This window comes from Microcaecilia unicolor, chromosome 3 (assembly GCF_901765095.1).
Source record: "Microcaecilia unicolor chromosome 3, aMicUni1.1, whole genome shotgun sequence".
Taxonomy (NCBI): domain Eukaryota; kingdom Metazoa; phylum Chordata; class Amphibia; order Gymnophiona; family Siphonopidae; genus Microcaecilia; species Microcaecilia unicolor.
In genome coordinates this window covers 237754616-237771094 of record NC_044033.1, presented here as the reverse complement: position 1 = coordinate 237771094, position 16479 = coordinate 237754616, and the positions used below count along the sequence as shown (strand labels likewise).

Sequence of the window (16479 nt, the reverse complement as noted above, 5' to 3'; positions counted from 1 at the left end):
CGTTTTTCTCACGCACCAGGGTCATTTTTTCCACAGCCGGTAAAAGCACCCAAAAATGGCCATGCGGTGAGATAACTCTTACCGCTTGGCCATGTGGTGGGGATCTGCTACCGCCACTTCCTGAGGTGGCGCTAAGGGCTCCTGCTCTAACCCGGTGGTAATCGGGCATGATTACCGCCAGGTTACCGCTGCGTAAGCCATTTCTGGGATTTTCTTTTTCCACCAGAAATGATGTACGCTCAGGGTGGGACTACCGCTGGCAGCTGCTTTGGGCCGGTGGTAGTCCCAGAAGAGTGAGCAGAAAGCCCACAGGTGCATAAAAGGCCCCTTATTTGCGTAAATCATAATCATTGCCAATTAGTACTAATAATTGCTTATTAATATCTAATTATCAGCGCTGATTGGCTTGTTAACCAATTAAGTTCCACATGCAAATCAGCTACACGTGCTGATTTGCGTGCAGAACTTTAGTCACTGTTTATAGAATCTGGAGGTTTGTGTTGTGATGAACGCATAACAGCTTTTTCTTCCATATCCAAGAGTCTTAGAAGATCAATTACGTAAACTAGATGCTAAACCATTGCATGCATAAATGTCTATAATATTTTTTGAACCAAATGGTAACTGAACACAAAAAGTCCCATGAAAAATAAAACAAACCAAAAAGTGGGAAATGGATGAGGACTAGGCAAACCACAGGTTCAACATGTCACATTTATTCCATAAAACAAAAAACATAAAATATCGAGACTCGACACGGCACTGTGTTTTGGCATACAGGATGCCTGCCTCAGGAGTCTGATGGTGCGATAATGAGAATAAGATTATGTAAATGCAGTGCTTTTTTGTGCCGGTACGCAACGGTACGGCGTACCGGCACCTTTTTCTCCTCCTCCCCTCCCCTCCCATTACTTCCAGCGATTCTCCGCCTCTCTCCTGCCCTCCCATCGACGTGCAGCGATTTTTCTGTCCCTCCCCTGCCCTCACCTCTCTCATATCCAGCGATTCTTCGTCCCTCAACGTCCTCCTTCACTGCCTGTCAGCCAGTCGGACTCAGAAGCGAACGGTGCAGGCAGCGATTGGCTGGCAGCGTCGTAGCTTCCCTCTGCAAGTCCCGCCTATGCGTAAACAGGAAGTTGTAGGCGGGACATGCAGAGGGAAGCTACGACGCTGCCAGCCAATCGCTGCCTGCACCGTTCGCTTCTGAGTCCGACGCTGGCTGGCAGGCAGTGAAGGAGGACGTTGAGGGACGAAGAATCGCTGGATATGAGAGAGGTGAGGGCAGGGGAGGGACAGAAAAATCGCTGCACGTCGATGGGAGGGCAGGGGAGAGGCGGAGAATCGCTGGAAATAATGGGAGGGAAGGGCAGGGGAGAGAGAACTGCTGGAAATCAATGGGATGGGAGGGAAGGGCAGGGGAGAGAGAATTGCTGGACATGGGATGGGAGGGAAGGGTAAGGGAGAGAGAATTGCTGGACATGGGAAGGGCAGGGTAGAGAGAATTGCTGGACATGGGATGGGAGGGAAGGGCAGGGGAGAGAGAATTGCTGGACATGGGATGGGAGGGAAGGGCAGGGGAGAGAGAATTGCTGGAAATCAATGGGATGGGAGGGAAGGGCAGGGGAGAGAGAACTGCTGGAAATCAATGGGATGGGAGGGAAGAGCAGGGGAGAGAGAATTGCTGGACATAGGATGGGATGGGAGGGAAGGGTAAGGGAGAGAGAATTGCTGGACATGGGAAGGGCAGGGTAGAGAGAATTGCTGGACATGGGATGGGAGGGAAGGGCAGGGGAGAGAGAATTGCTGGACATGGGATGGGAGGGAAGGGCAGGGGAGAGAGAATTGCTGGAAATCAATGGGATGGGAGGGAAGGGCAGGGGAGAGAGAATTGCTGGACATGGGATGGGAGGGAAGGGCAGGGGAGAGAGAATTGCTGGACATGGGAAGGGCAGGGGAGAGAGAATTGCTGGACATGGGATGGGAGGGAAGGGCAGGGGAGAGAGAATTGCTGGAAATCAATAGGATGGGAGGGAAGGGCAGGGGAGAGAGAATTGCTGGAAATCAATAGGATGGGAGGGAAGGGCAGGGGAGAGAGAATTGCTGGAAATCAATGGGATGGGAGGGAAGGGCAAGGGAGAGAGAATTGCTGGACATGGGAAGGGCAGGGGAGAGAGAATTGCTGGACATGGGAAGGGCAGGGGAGAGAGAATTGCTGGACATTGGATGGGCTGGGAGGGAAGGGCAAGGGAGAGAGAATTGCTGGACATGTGAAGGGCAGGGGAGAGAGAATTGCTGGACATGGGAGGGAAGGGCAGGGGAGAGAGAATTGCTGGACATGGGATGGGAGGGAAGGGCAGGGGAGAGAGAATTGCTGGACATGGGATGGGAGGGAAGGGTAAGGGAGAGAGAATTGCTGGACATGGGAAGGGCAGGGTAGAGAGAATTGCTGGACATGGGATGGGAGGGAAGGGCAGGGGAGAGAGAATTGCTGGACATGGGATGGGAGGGAAGGGCAGGGGAGAGAGAATTGCTGGACATGGGAAGGGCAGGGGAGAGAGAATTGCTGGACATGGGATGGGAGGGAAGGGTAAGGGAGAGAGAATTGCTGGACATGGGAAGGGCAGGGGAGAGAGAATTGCTGGACATGGGATGGGAGGGAAGGGCAGGGGAGAGAGAATTGCTGGACATGGGATGGGAGGGAAGGGCAGGGGAGAGAGAATTGCTGGAAATCAATGGGATGGGAGGGAAGGGCAGGGGAGAGAGAATTGCTGGACATGGGATGGGAGGGAAGGGCAGGGGAGAGAGAATTGCTGGACATGGGATGGGAGGGAAGGGCAGGGGAGAGAGAATTGCTGGAAATCAATAGGATGGGAGGGAAGGGCAGGGGAGAGAGAATTGCTGGAAATCAATGGGATGGGAGGGAAGGGCAAGGGAGAGAGAATTGCTGGACATGGGAAGGGCAGGGGAGAGAGAATTGCTGGACATGGGAAGGGCAGGGGAGAGAGAATTGCTGGACATTGGATGGGCTGGGAGGGAAGGGCAAGGGAGAGAGAATTGCTGGACATGTGAAGGGCAGGGGAGAGAGAATTGCTGGACATGGGAGGGAAGGGCAGGGGAGAGAGAATTGCTGGACATGGGATGGGAGGGAAGGGCAGGGGAGAGAGAATTGCTGGACATTGATGGGAGGGCAGGGATGAGATAATTGCTGATCATGGAGGGGAGGGCAGGCAAGATAGAATTGCTGGACATGGAGGGGAGAGAGGAGAATTGCTGGACGGGGAGGGGAGGACAGGGAAGAGAGAATTGCTGGACATGGAGGGGAGAGAGGAGAATCGCTGGACAGGGAAGAGAATTGCTGGACATGGATGAGAGGAGAGAGAGGAGAAATGCTAGAAATGGATGGAGAGGAGAGCAGGAGATAGAGGAGAATTGCTGGACATGGATGGAGGAGTTGGCTAGGAGAGAGGAGAAATGCTGACTTGGATGGAGGAGAGGGGAGAGAGAATTATTGCTTTATATGGATATAGAGGAGGGAAGAGAGATGAGAAATGCTGGACATGGATGGAGGGGAAGAGAGAGGAGAAGTGCTGGACATGAATGGAGGGGAGGAAAGAAAAAAGAAGATGCACATGGATGGAGATGAGGGAAAGGGAAGAGGAGAAAAACTGCACATGGATGGAGAAAATGGGCAAAAGCTGGATCCATGTTATACCTCCTCCAGTCAATTCCATGGAGGAGGACCCAGCTTTTACTTATGGATGCAGGGCAACAAAAGAAGAAGAAAGGAGGAAAGTAAAGAAATAAATGGAAAGAAAGCCCTGGAAACGGAGTTAAGAGAACAGATAGAGAGCAGCAGAATCAGAGACTGGGACCAATATGGATAGAAAAACAAAGTCACCAGACAACAAAGGTAGAAAAAATCATTTTATTTTCATTTTAGTGTTTGGAATTTGTCTTATTTTGCACTGGGTATACCGGAGCTGTAAGAGCTTACAGAAATTATTTATAATGAAAAAAAATCACATTATTTTTTCTCCTATACTAGTATAATATTTTCAATGATGTCTGTTTATATGCGCCATGGCTGGTAAAAGGGGTGTGGCTAATGTGGGTGTGGCTATAATAGTGGCGGTGCCATGTGTGGTGACCCCGCCCACAATGAGTACCGGCACCTTTTTTTCTACAAAAAAAGCACTGTGTAAATGTGACTTGTTGAACCTGTGGTTTGCGTAGCCCTCTTCTGTTTCCCACTTTTTTTGTTTGTTGTAGAATATATTTGTACACATAAACCATGTACGTGCCAGCAGGGTGCCTAAGCACTATTCTGCAAAAATCTGCTTAAATTACATAGTGCATATTTGTAAGGGAGATGTACACAGGTAAGGAGCTTGAGTGGGATATAAGTGGGGCTTCCATTTCTGCACAGAACTGACAATATTATAACACATGTAGGCACACACAGTTACACAAGCTCTAGGGCTGGTGTAAATTTGGGCACCTAAATATTAGGCAGGGCCAGCCTTAATCAGAGGTGACAGTGCAGCTTTACAGGGTCCCACCCTCCTAGAGAGGGGGAGAAGACTGCTGCTATTCTCCACACAGAGGCATCTCTCCTGCACACACTCCCCCCAAACTCGCCTGTACAATTCAGCATCTCTCCCTCTCTTCTAATCCTTCATCTACCTTACAATTTGTCTCCCACCATCTTCAGAATGTTGCTAGCATCGGGGAGCGGCAGTGATTGTTATGCGCTGCCTACATTCTGCTCCAGAGCCTTCCCTCTGACTTGTTCTGCCCCCTTTGATGCAACTTCCAGTTTCCATAGGGTTGGAATAGGTCAGAGGGAAGGTCCTGGAGCAGCTGCAGGCAGCATAGTCCATGGTAGAATGGAGTGGATGAGTGGCCTAATGGTTATTGCAGCAGGCTGCGGACCTTACGGTCAGCAGTGGGTTGAAATCCTAGAGGTTCCATTTCCTCTGTAGCACTTAGCCCTACATTCTCCCAAGTACAATATATAATTTAGATAGTGAGCTCATTAAGACAATGCAAAATACCTGTAATAGAAATTGTAAATCACATGGAGGGGCAAAATCGAAAGGGGTGGCCAAGTTTTCCTGAGGATCTCCTCGCAGGACGTCCCGGCGAAGGGGCCGGGAAACCCGTATTATCGAAACAAGATGGGCGTTCAATAATACGGACGGGGACGCCCAAATCGCAAAATTTAGGATGACCTTAGAGATGGTCGTCCCCGATTTTCGGCGATAATGGAAACCAAGGACGCCCATCTCAGAAACGACCAAATCCAAGCCCTTTGGTCATGGGAGGAGCCAGCATTCGTAGTGCACTGGTCCCCCTGACATGACAAGACACCAACCAGGCACCCTAGGGGGCACTGCAGTGGACTTCATAAATTGCTCCCAGGTGCATAGCTCCCTTACCTTGTGTGCTGAACCACCCAAAACCCACTCCCCACAACTGTACACCACTACCATAGCCCTTATGGGTGAAGGGGGGCACCTGCATGTGGGTACAGTGGGTTTGTGGTGAGTTTTGAAGGGCTCACATTTACCACCACAAGTGTAACAGGTAGGGGATGGGCCTGGGTCTGCCTGCCTGAAGTACACTGCACCCACTAAAACTGTTCCAGGGACCTGCATACTGCTGTGATGGAGCTGGGTATGATATTTGAGGCTGGCATAGAGGCTGGAAAAATATTTTTAAAATTTTTTTAAAGGGTGGGAGGGGATTAGTGACCACTGGTGGAGTAAGGGGAGGTTATCCCCGATTCCCTCATCTGGTCATTTAGGGCACATTTTTGTGACGTTGGGTGTAAGAAAAAAAGGACCAGGTAAAGTCGTCCAAGTGTTCGTCAGGGACGCCCTTCTTTTTTCCCTTATCAGTCGAGGATGCCCATGTGTTAGGCATGCCCCAATCCCGCCTTCGCTATGCCTCCGACATGCCCCTGTGAATTTTGGTCTTCCCTGCGATGGAAAGCAGTTGAGCATGGCCAAAATTGGCTTTCGATTATGCCAATTTGGGCGACCCTGTGAGGACGCCCATCTTGCGATTTGTGTCGAAAGATGGATGCCCTTTTCTTTCGAAATTAAGCCTGATGGTCACCTCAGGAATCACTTGCAGTATATCAAGTGCTGAAATTACATAAATAAATACATTTAGGCACATCCACTTATGCCAGGTCACTGCAGCACCTTAGCAACAAACAAGGACACATCAGTATCCATGAAGAATGGAAAGAGGTGTATAGCACAAGTATATTCAGCATACCATATTCTGAGTTAAGTAACAACAAATCCTGAAAACAATAGGGACATAAACAATAAAATTAACAAAAACAAATAAACAGCCTTTTAAAAAAGCAAAGACTTCAAGTAATAACAAATCTTTTTTTAATTAAATTATAAATCATTGTATTATAACTGAATATAAAGAATATACCATAGGAGAATATTACATAAAACAAAACAGAAATTAGGTATAAGTATTGCCATACTGGGACAGACCAAATGTTCATCAAGCCCGGAATCCTGTTTCCAACAGTGGCCAATCCAAGTCACAAGTACCTGGCAAAATCCCTAAACAATACAATACATTTTATGCTGCTTATCCTAGAAATAGTAATTCAAAAAAGGAAAAGCTGGCTATGCTCTACCTTAATGCTATTGTAGAATACACAAATCTAGATAGGGAGAGCACGTTGCCACAACAGAAATGTATTATGAATAAAGGGGACGTCTCATACAGTCACACAGGCACTTAGAAGTGTCTGGCTTATGTTCAGCCAATATGTTTGTGACACAATATAATCATTGACTGCCCCCAACCTCCAATGGTGCACAATATTTGCTTTTTGTGGGTTTGCTCGTGCTCAAATTTTAAATGTGCATGTCTTAGTATCACACTGTGTCCATATCACTTTTTATAGTTGTTTTTTCTGTGCACCCAGGGTCTTAACACTTATTTGCATTGGAATTGTTTCTTGTAATGGCAATCATGTTCAGCTGATGCTAACGTCATGATTGGCAGGCGGAGCTTATGAGCTTGAAAAGACGAACGCCAGCGCCATTTTTTATCAGATCCTGCCCCGTCAAAGTGAGACTAGACGCCACAGATATACATGGTATGCAAAAATTAAGCAAAAATAAGCAGATTTGTGAATTAAGTACATGTTCTCCGTGTTTTAACAGATATATGCCTATTGCCCTTGACAAAGCAAATAACTGCGAAACAGGCTCCTGTCGGGTAGGCATTGATTCCGGAGATTTGATCAAGATTCGATAAGCGAAGTCTATGAAGCACGAGAGACACATCAATCGTTGGATTTAAAGAAATATAAAGTGACTCGTAGCTTCTAAGAAGATTAAGATAAGATATATATATGCTTTTGCTTTTTTTGATTTAGTTGACTACAACAGTGATATAGTTTTTGAAGACCTAGAACTCTATGGGTGCACAGAAAAAACAACTATAAAAAGTGATATGGACACAGTGTGATACTAAGACATGCACATTTAAAATTTGAGCACCAGCAAACCCACAAAAAGCAAATATTGTGTCACAAACATATGGCTCAACATAAGCCAGACACTTCTAAGTGCCTGTGTGACTGTATGAGACGTCCCCTTTATTCATAATACAATTCTGTTGTGGCAACGTGCTCTCCCTATCTAGATTTGTGTATCCTAGAAATAAGCAGTGGATTTTCCCCAAGTAATTTAATGCCTTATGGACTTTTCTTTTAGGAAGCTATCCAAACCTTTTATAAATCCCGCTAAGCTAACTGCTTTTACCACATTCTCTGGCAATGAATTCCACTAGCCCCCTAGTCCTAGTATTTTTGGAAAGAGTAAACAATCGATTCACATTTGCATTCCATTCTACAATCGACGAAATATTCAACTTTCGCAAATCCCTGAAGACGTACCTCTTCAATAAGGCCTACAAAGAGACCCCATAGCTTAACTATACCACATCACCAATCCACTCTAATCCGAATATCATCTTTCTATACCTATTTTATTAATACTTCTTTCCATCCTTAATCTCTTTGCATCAATAATTGTATCTGTCATCCTGGTATGGCATTACCATAACAGACCTCTGTAAGCCACAATGAGCCTGCAAATAGGTGGGAAAATGTGGGATACAAATGCAATAAATAAATAAATTCCACTCATTATTTTAAAGACCTCTATGAGTATCAAGTCTACATTATAGAAAACAACCTGAACTTGTAAATAAAAAGAAAACTATTTAATAAGATATTATTAGTCTAATCGTCTCTAACCAACAGGCATAATTCTAAATTACTGGAACCCTAATAAACAATCTCTTCCTGATAACAATAAAGAAAATACATTAGTTTATCACTTCCCTATCCTGCAGGAAAATTTCCAACTGCATAGCATCAAAAATACATACTTATTACCTTGATAACAAATTAAACATTTACAAGGATTTCCTCTTAACTGAGTTGATCTAGCAACATCTTGAAGCATACAAATTATCTGCCCTCAAAAAAGAACTTGTTTGTTTGGGGGATGGGGAAAGCTTTCAATATCTCCAATTTAAATTATTCAGACTAGAAAGTGACTGTGTCCTAAAATCTTTCTGATAAAACTGTTGACTCTATTATATCTTATCTAACAAAAATAAACCAAAAAACAAACAAACCTGTCCTTTCACTTGTTGAGGGTCTGTCTTCTCTAAACCTTTCTATCCTACTGCCTATAACTTCCAATTGTTGTTGCATTGTGATTTCATAATTTTATACTGGTAGTTTCTTATTTGAACTGTGTTGCACTTCTGTGCCAGTGATTTCATATTTTTATGCTGCAATTGTCTTAAAGGTGCTCTCTAGAACTGTGTTTTGTACCTGTGTCAAGTGACTTAATCCAATTAACTTGGTTACATAAGATTTGGTGACTCTGGTTCTGGGTTTTGAATCTTCAGTGCCAGAGACCTAATTAAATCAATTTGGTTACATAGCACCTAGTGACTCATACCTTGGGAGGAGGGGCAATTTGTATACAACTGTATAGTTAGAGAAAAAACCCCCAGAACTTCACTTTACCTTGGGAGCTCTGAGCTACGCTGGGCTTTTTCAGAATTGGTTTGATTGGTAACTGAGGTTACCTGTGTCCTAGAAACTCTCTACGCACATGGAAAGCAATGAGCACAAATGCTCGCAGTCTAGGTAAAAAGGTTCAAGACTTGCAAGCCCTGATGTTTGAAGAAAACTTGGATATTGTTGCTATTACAGAGATGTGATCCCCATGAATGGGATGTGACTATACCGGGCTATAATCTTTTTAGAAAGGATAGAGAGGGCCGAAGGAGTGGAGGAGTGGTGCTGTATGTGAGTCAATATCAGAGCGGCTGAAATGCGGGGCACCTGGGGAAAGGAAGAAGCTTTATGGATTGTCCTGTGTGAGAGTGCAGGTGAAAGGGGATCCGGGAAGGCACGAAGAAAGGGGGTACAGGGAGCCGGGGAATTCCAACAGGGCAGATTTCATGTGCACAACACCCACATCCAGAAAGCTGGGCTACTGGAGGCAGAAAGGTTGGCTGGGTTAAGGAAGAAGGGGAGGAACTACCAGTCCCAGAATCCTTCTCTTTCCCACTTGGCTGTGCAAGAGTTAGGGGAGGAGATAGAAGATTGGGAAATGGTCTCTGAGGAAGGTGATGAGGGCCAGCTGGAGAGATTGGGGGCGGGGGAAGTTGGAGGGGAGGATAAAATGGAGATTACTGAAGGGCTAGGGGAGGAACAGATGGAGATTGGAGCCCTGGCTCAAACCCAAAAAGCTGCTGTAAGAGGGTGGCTAGCTGTACCTTGGAGAGATTGGTGGAAGCAGGGGCGTAGCTACGGGTGGGCCTGGGTGGGCCCAAGCCCGCCCAATCTCGGCCCAGGCCCACCCAATCATTTGCAACTTTCCACGACAACGATGATAACTTCGTCTTCTTGCCTGCAGCGGCGAGCGGGCGGGCGTAAAAGCAGCAAGTAGCCAGGCTCGACTCTCTCCTTCGTTTCCTGCCCTCTCAGCGTCCCGCCCACCTGAAAGGAAATGACATCAGAGGAAGGCGGGATGGTGCGGAGAGAGGGCAGGAAGCGAAGGAGAGAGTCGAGCCTGGCTACTTGCTGCTTTTACGCCCGCCCGCTCGCCGCTGCAGGCAAGAAGATGAAGTCATCGTCGCCGTCGTGGAAAGTTGCAAATGACTGGGTGGGCCTGCCTACCACAATATCTTCAGAGCTAGTCGTTATGTTAGAAATGTTCTAGAAATTCCATAAAAGATGGTTCTACTTAGCTCATTCAGGAGTTCACTGATGGATCCGACGTCCTGTGGGGATCCCCAGCTTAACCATAGTGCATACTACTCCCTAAAAACAGGATTAAAGTCCATCATTCCAAGCATGTGTTGTTCCATGTTCCCTACATGCTGGCATGTTTCGCCATATCAGCGTCCTCAGGGGAACACTACTTCATCTGTGGTAGAACTTGACAGATTCTACCATCCGTCACGAATTTCTAGAACATTGCAAACATAATGACTAGCTCTGAAGATATTGTGGTAGGCAGGCAGGAGTGCTATGATTATTATTATTATTATTATTATTATTACATTTGTACCCCGCGCTTTCCCACACAATGCAGGCTCAATGCGGCTTACATAGTAATTTGAAATACAAAGTTAATAGAATTTTAATAAAACAGTAGTAAAACAATGTAAAGTTGGGCTTAGTAGTGTATGATAAGTTGAGCTAGATAATATATGACTAGGATAAAAGAGAGTAGACAGGATAGGATAGTGTAATTTGGGAGAGAGGATAAGGAGGGATAAAATTAAGGAGAGATGGAAAGAGAAGGATGGCTTAAGGGGTGTCAGCAGTAACATACTGCAAGATGATCCTGTGACCCCTCCTACTGAGCACTATCAGCATAACAAAAGTAAAAAATAATTTGTATTGCACGACACACACTAGTTTGTTTATGGTTTAAAAAAAAAGAATTGAGTGGTTTCTATGTATGATATTTAGAAATAACTACTAGAAACCAAACGAACCTATTTACCCCAAGGGTTTCTTTCAGTTAAAATTTAATGCCAAAAAGTGCAGAGTGATGCATTTGGGGTGTAGAAACCCAAAAGAGAGATACCGAATAGGAGGGGAGAGATTAGCAAGCTCGACTTAGGAGAGAGACCTGGGGGTATTGGTGTCAGACGATATGAAGGTGAAGAAACAATGTGACAAGGCAACGGCCATGGCTAGAAGGATGCTAGGCTGCATAGAGAGGGGTATAACCAGCAGAAGAAAGGAGGTTTTGATGCCCCTCTACAAGTCATTGGTGAGGCCCCACTTGGAGTATTGTGTTCAGTTTTGGAGGCCGTATCTGGCTAAAGATGTAAAAAGACTGCAAGCGGTGCAAAGAAAAGCTACAAAAATGATATGGGATTTGCGTTGCAAACCGTACAAGGAGAGACTTGACGACCTGAACATGTATACCTTGGAGGAAAGGAGAAACAGGGGTGACATGATACAGACGTTCAAATATTTGAAAGGTATTAATCCGCATACAAACCTTTTCCGGAGACGGGAAGGTGGTAGAACAAGAGGACATGAATTGAGGTTGCAGGGGGGAAGACTCAGGAGTAATGTCAGGAAGTATTTTTTCACGGAGAGGGTGGTGGATACATGGAATGCCCTCCCGTGGGAGGAGGTGGAGATGAAAACGGTAATGGAATTCAAAAATGCGTGGGATAAACACAAAGGAATCCTGTTTAGGAGGCATGGATCTATGGAATCTTAGCGGATATTGGGTGACGACGCCAATATTTCCAGAATAAAACTGGTGCAGGACGGACTTCTACGGTCTATGCCCTGAGAAAGGCAGGGACAAATCAAACTCGGATATACATATAAAGTATTACATACCATGTAAAATGTTTATCTTGTTGGGCAGACTGGATGGACTGTTCAGGTCTTTATCTGCCGTCATTTACTATGTTACTATCACGTTACTTACATCTAATAGAGAATATGTCAGACCCTAAGAAGGGCACCGAGGTGTAGCACTACTCTCAGACACCAGGGAAGCATCCTCTCCCAATATATACCATGTGGGTTGATGTCAACTTTGACACCCATCAAGACACTGGCATCAAAGATCGCTCCACAGGTAGAATGTTTAAAACTAACATCCACCCTTCAGCAGCAATTTTGAAAAGCAGAAGCTGCAGGACAGGAACGAAGGTTGAGTGTTCCTGCCTTTTTAGAAGAAGTGAATAAATGGAGGGCCTGTGAGGTTTGAAGGGCCTGAAGAAGGTGCCAGGGCGGGGCTCATATTTTAAAATTTCAGCAGCAGCACCAACAGCGACAGAGGTCAATTGAGGGAAGGTGACTTTAAGGGAAAAAAAGCAACCAGCATATAAAATGAAAATTAATGAAAAAGACAAAAACCACAGACATTGCTCTGCTGTGTCTCACTGACAGCACAGTACTGCTTTTCTGATACTTCATACTAAATGGCTTTGTCATACAATACTTTTTCTCCTCTACTCTGTACAGTATAATTATTAAGTATAAATATTTGATATGTGAATGAAATGTAAACTTACAACTAAGATGCTGATGAATTCAATCTTTTATTTTCAACAGATCAATTACATCTCAGGGAATCTTGTCATGAGTGGCACAGTTAAGTTTCCTTATTTCTACCGGACTGTCCCCAGTGACCTTCACCTCTGTGCTGGGATAATCAAATTATTGAAACATTTTGGCTGGACTTGGGTCGGTGTCATTGCATGCACTGATGAAAACAGCGTGAGGGCTGTGCAGATCCTGAAAGAAGGGATTGAGCAGAGTGGAGGTTGCATTGAATTCATAGAAACCATCAGTCAGTCCAGTTTACTCATGGTTCAAGATATAGCTAATATTCGCAACACGATTATTTCATCTTCAATTAAAGTGATTATTTTATATTGTAATAGAGACCGCACAGAGTTTGTAAGATATACATCCATTTGGGAAGCTCCTGGAAAGGTCTGGATCATCACAGCTGAAAGCTTATTTACCTCACCCTCATACTATGTTGACGGGAAAAGCCTCTTAGGTTTCACTGCGCGAAAGAAGAATATTCCAAGCTTTCAAAAATTTCTTCGTGAGGTGAATCCTGCTTTATTTCCAACTGATTCGTTGACAGAGGAATGGTGGAAGGACCTTTGTAATAACCGATGCCCCAAGAGCATCAAGAGATCCTGCAGCAGTGATGAAACATCTAACTACGTCTCACACTGTGACATCGCAATACTTGGGAGCAGCTATAATATATACAATGCTGTGTATGGCCTGGCACATGCACTGCATGACATGATCACTTCTAGTTCGGAAAATACCACCCTGTGGAGTGGAAAAAGTGAGAGTGTTTTGGATTTTTTACCATGGAAGGTAATATTCTTTGATGGAGGAATGTTATTTTCAGAAAGAAGTGATGGTCTGTAATTGCAGGATGCAGTGAAGTCTCTATACTCACAAAGATGATTCCTGCCCACCATCAGAGATGTGCACCAATGGAAAGAGTGGTGGAAGCATGGAATAGCCTCTTGGTGGAGGTCGTGGAGTCGAAGACTGTGTCAGAATTTAAGAAAGCGTGTGACAAGCATGTGGGATCCCTTAGGAAAAGGAAGAGTTGGTGGTTACAGAGAATGGGCAGACTGGGTGGGCCATTTGGCCTTTATCTGCCATCATGTTTCTATGATTCTTTGGGTACCCATAAAATATCTCTCTATATATAATATTCTTCTTCAGTTTTGGGTGTCCACATCCCTCATGCTTTCCAGGACTCTAGAGCCCCACACTAAACAACAGTTTTATACTCCAAACACAAGATAAACCACTGTTCTCAATGTAAAACAACTAGGTTGATCCAAGGAAACCAGAATGTGGCCAGACCACAGAGTTCCTCATTCTCCACTTGTTGCTGCATCTTCCTTTACCATCGTCAGTCTGTGTCCCGCTGATTGCATGCGCTTTAACATTTCCTCTGCTTCTTACACCGACATGCGTTGGTCCCTCTACAGTGAACTCGCAAATCCAAAGTGTATATCAACACAAATTTTATGTTCACTTTTACCAGTTGTACATATATAGGATGTAATTCCTTTTGTTGGTGGTAACCTGGGCTGAGTAGTCCTAGCACATTAGCACTCATTTATTCTCATAATGTCAATCATTCTTCCTGTTTTTCTATATAAACAGCAGGAGCCTATTATGGGTATAATTGAATATTTTTGATATGACTACTCTGGGTCTAATCACATTGGGTCCAATATTCAGACAGTGGGAGGGAGCCCAGCTAACTCCTCTGATAAGCAGTCAGCCTGGTTTTCAATGCCGGGCCGTTTCCGGTGACCAGCATTGAATATCCAGTGCATTTTTAGCCGGTTTAAAGTTAACCAGCTACATAATATTCAAAGATAGCCAGTAATCTTTAAATCTACTAAAGATGTACCGGCTATTTAAGTGGCTCAATGTGGCTGTTTGCGATAGCTGGATATGAATTGAATATTCAGGGATGGCTGGCTATATCGTGAGAAATAGCTGGATATCTCCTAGGTGCTAACCAGGAATATTCAGCAGGGGATGGCTAGTCTTAGGGGCCCTTTTACTAAGCAGCGTAGGCGTGTACATACATCCTACATGTGTCAATTTTGAATTACCGCCTGGCTACAGCATGGTCTGGGCGGTAATTTCTTTTTCAACACTTGTCCATTGTACACGCATAGACCATTACTGCCCGGTTAACGCGTGAGACCTTACCGCTAGGTCAATGGGTGGCGGTAAGGTCTCGGGCCCAAAATGGACATGCACCAATTTTTATTTAGCCGTGCGTCCATTTTTGGCCAGGTGAGCTGAAAAATGGACCTGCGTGCATCCAATACACGCGTATATACCAACGTAGGCCACTTTTTGGCACACCTTAGTAAAAGGACTCAGTATATTTGGAAAGAGTAAACAAGCTCCTGCCCAGTGGCTGCTGAATATCAGGAACTAAAAACACCGAAGCCAAAACCTGCAAATCATTCCTACCTTTGGCCAGTTTAAATTAGTCAGTTACCCCCGGATTCTATATAGCACACCTAAAGATCGGCGCCGAAGTCGGCATGGATTTTATAACAATGCACGTAATTTAACAAGCTTAGGGGCCCTTTTACTAAGGTATGTAGACACTTAAGTGCATACAATATGTGTCAAATTAAAACTACCACCTGGATACCTCGTGCCCTGACTGGTAATTCTAATTTTGATCCGCGCCCAAATCGTGCAGCAGAAAATAATTTCTATTGCCTACTGCGTGGTGCTAACTGGGCAGTAGTTGGCAATGTATGCGTGCTGATGATTACTGCCCAGTTAAAACATGAGACCTTACCGCTAAGTCTATTGATCACCTTTAAAAGTGGACTAACATGGCTACCACATCTCTCTACTCATTATTCTAGTAAACAAAGGAAACAGAATGCAGAAATGGGGTGGAAGGAAACAAGTTCCATGACTTACAGGAATATAGTCCAAACAACTTTATTCATGAAAAGCAACCAAAAAAGCCACAGTGGTGAAAAGGTATCCCAAAAGACCCTACACGGGCTGTGTTTTGGCACTTAGAGGCAGATGCAGCAACCAAACGTAAAAAAATCTAAATCATTAAAGTCCCTAACGATTTTAAAATAACGAAAAATGCACCAAAAAAAAAAGTCACACATGCTGAGATCGGTATTGAAACGTACAATGTATCAAAGAATCACAATACACATCGTTAATCGGCCCCCAAATCATGCGCAGAGCAGCCAAGCGTTATGTTAGCTGCTCTGCGCATGCCACAAACAGTCAAAACACAGTCAAATCACAAGCACATGGCTCCCAAATCAAAACAAAAATAAAAAAAAAGGGTCGGGAGGGGGCAAGGGCGCTCATCAGGAGCGTCCTTTACGGACGGCCTTGCCCCCCCCCCCCCCCCCCCGCTGCTCCCCACTTTCCGCCGCTCCCCCCACCCCGAAAAAGCAAAATTCAAGCAGCCCTGCTCCCCACTTTCCGCCGCTCCCCCACCCCGAAAAAGCAAAATTCGAGCAGCCCCTGCCCCCTCCCTTCCTCACTACTCTCTCACCTCAGTTCCGCCTCCCGACATCCTCCGTCCTGTGCCCCGCCCCCTTTTGGGGTCGTCGCTGCCATTCCCCTCCTCCATCGGGCCCCCCCTCCCTCTTACCGGGCCCGTGCAGCGCCTCTCTCCTCTGTCCGAAGGCGCTGCACGGGCAAGAAGACAGCTGATGCCTGCCTTCGCCCAGCTTCGATGGCGCGTCTTTCTCCTGCTTTCTCCTGCTGGGCCCGCCCCTGTCTGACGTCAGTAACCTACGTAGGTTACTGACGTCAGACAGGGGCGGGCCCAGCAGGAGAAAGACGTGCCATCGAAGCTG

General features: G+C 45.4%; 1 protein-coding gene across 1 annotated transcript in view; it reads left to right on the top strand.

The window, feature by feature from the left end:
• The window catches only part of LOC115464469 (vomeronasal type-2 receptor 26-like), a 68986-nt gene that overhangs the window by 36425 nt on the left and 16082 nt on the right, over positions 1 to 16479 (top strand). Inside the window, exon 4 of the mRNA XM_030194846.1 lies at positions 12671 to 13459. Coding sequence (XP_030050706.1) covers positions 12671 to 13459 — 789 coding nt within the window. The remainder of the gene's footprint in view (positions 1 to 12670; positions 13460 to 16479) is intronic.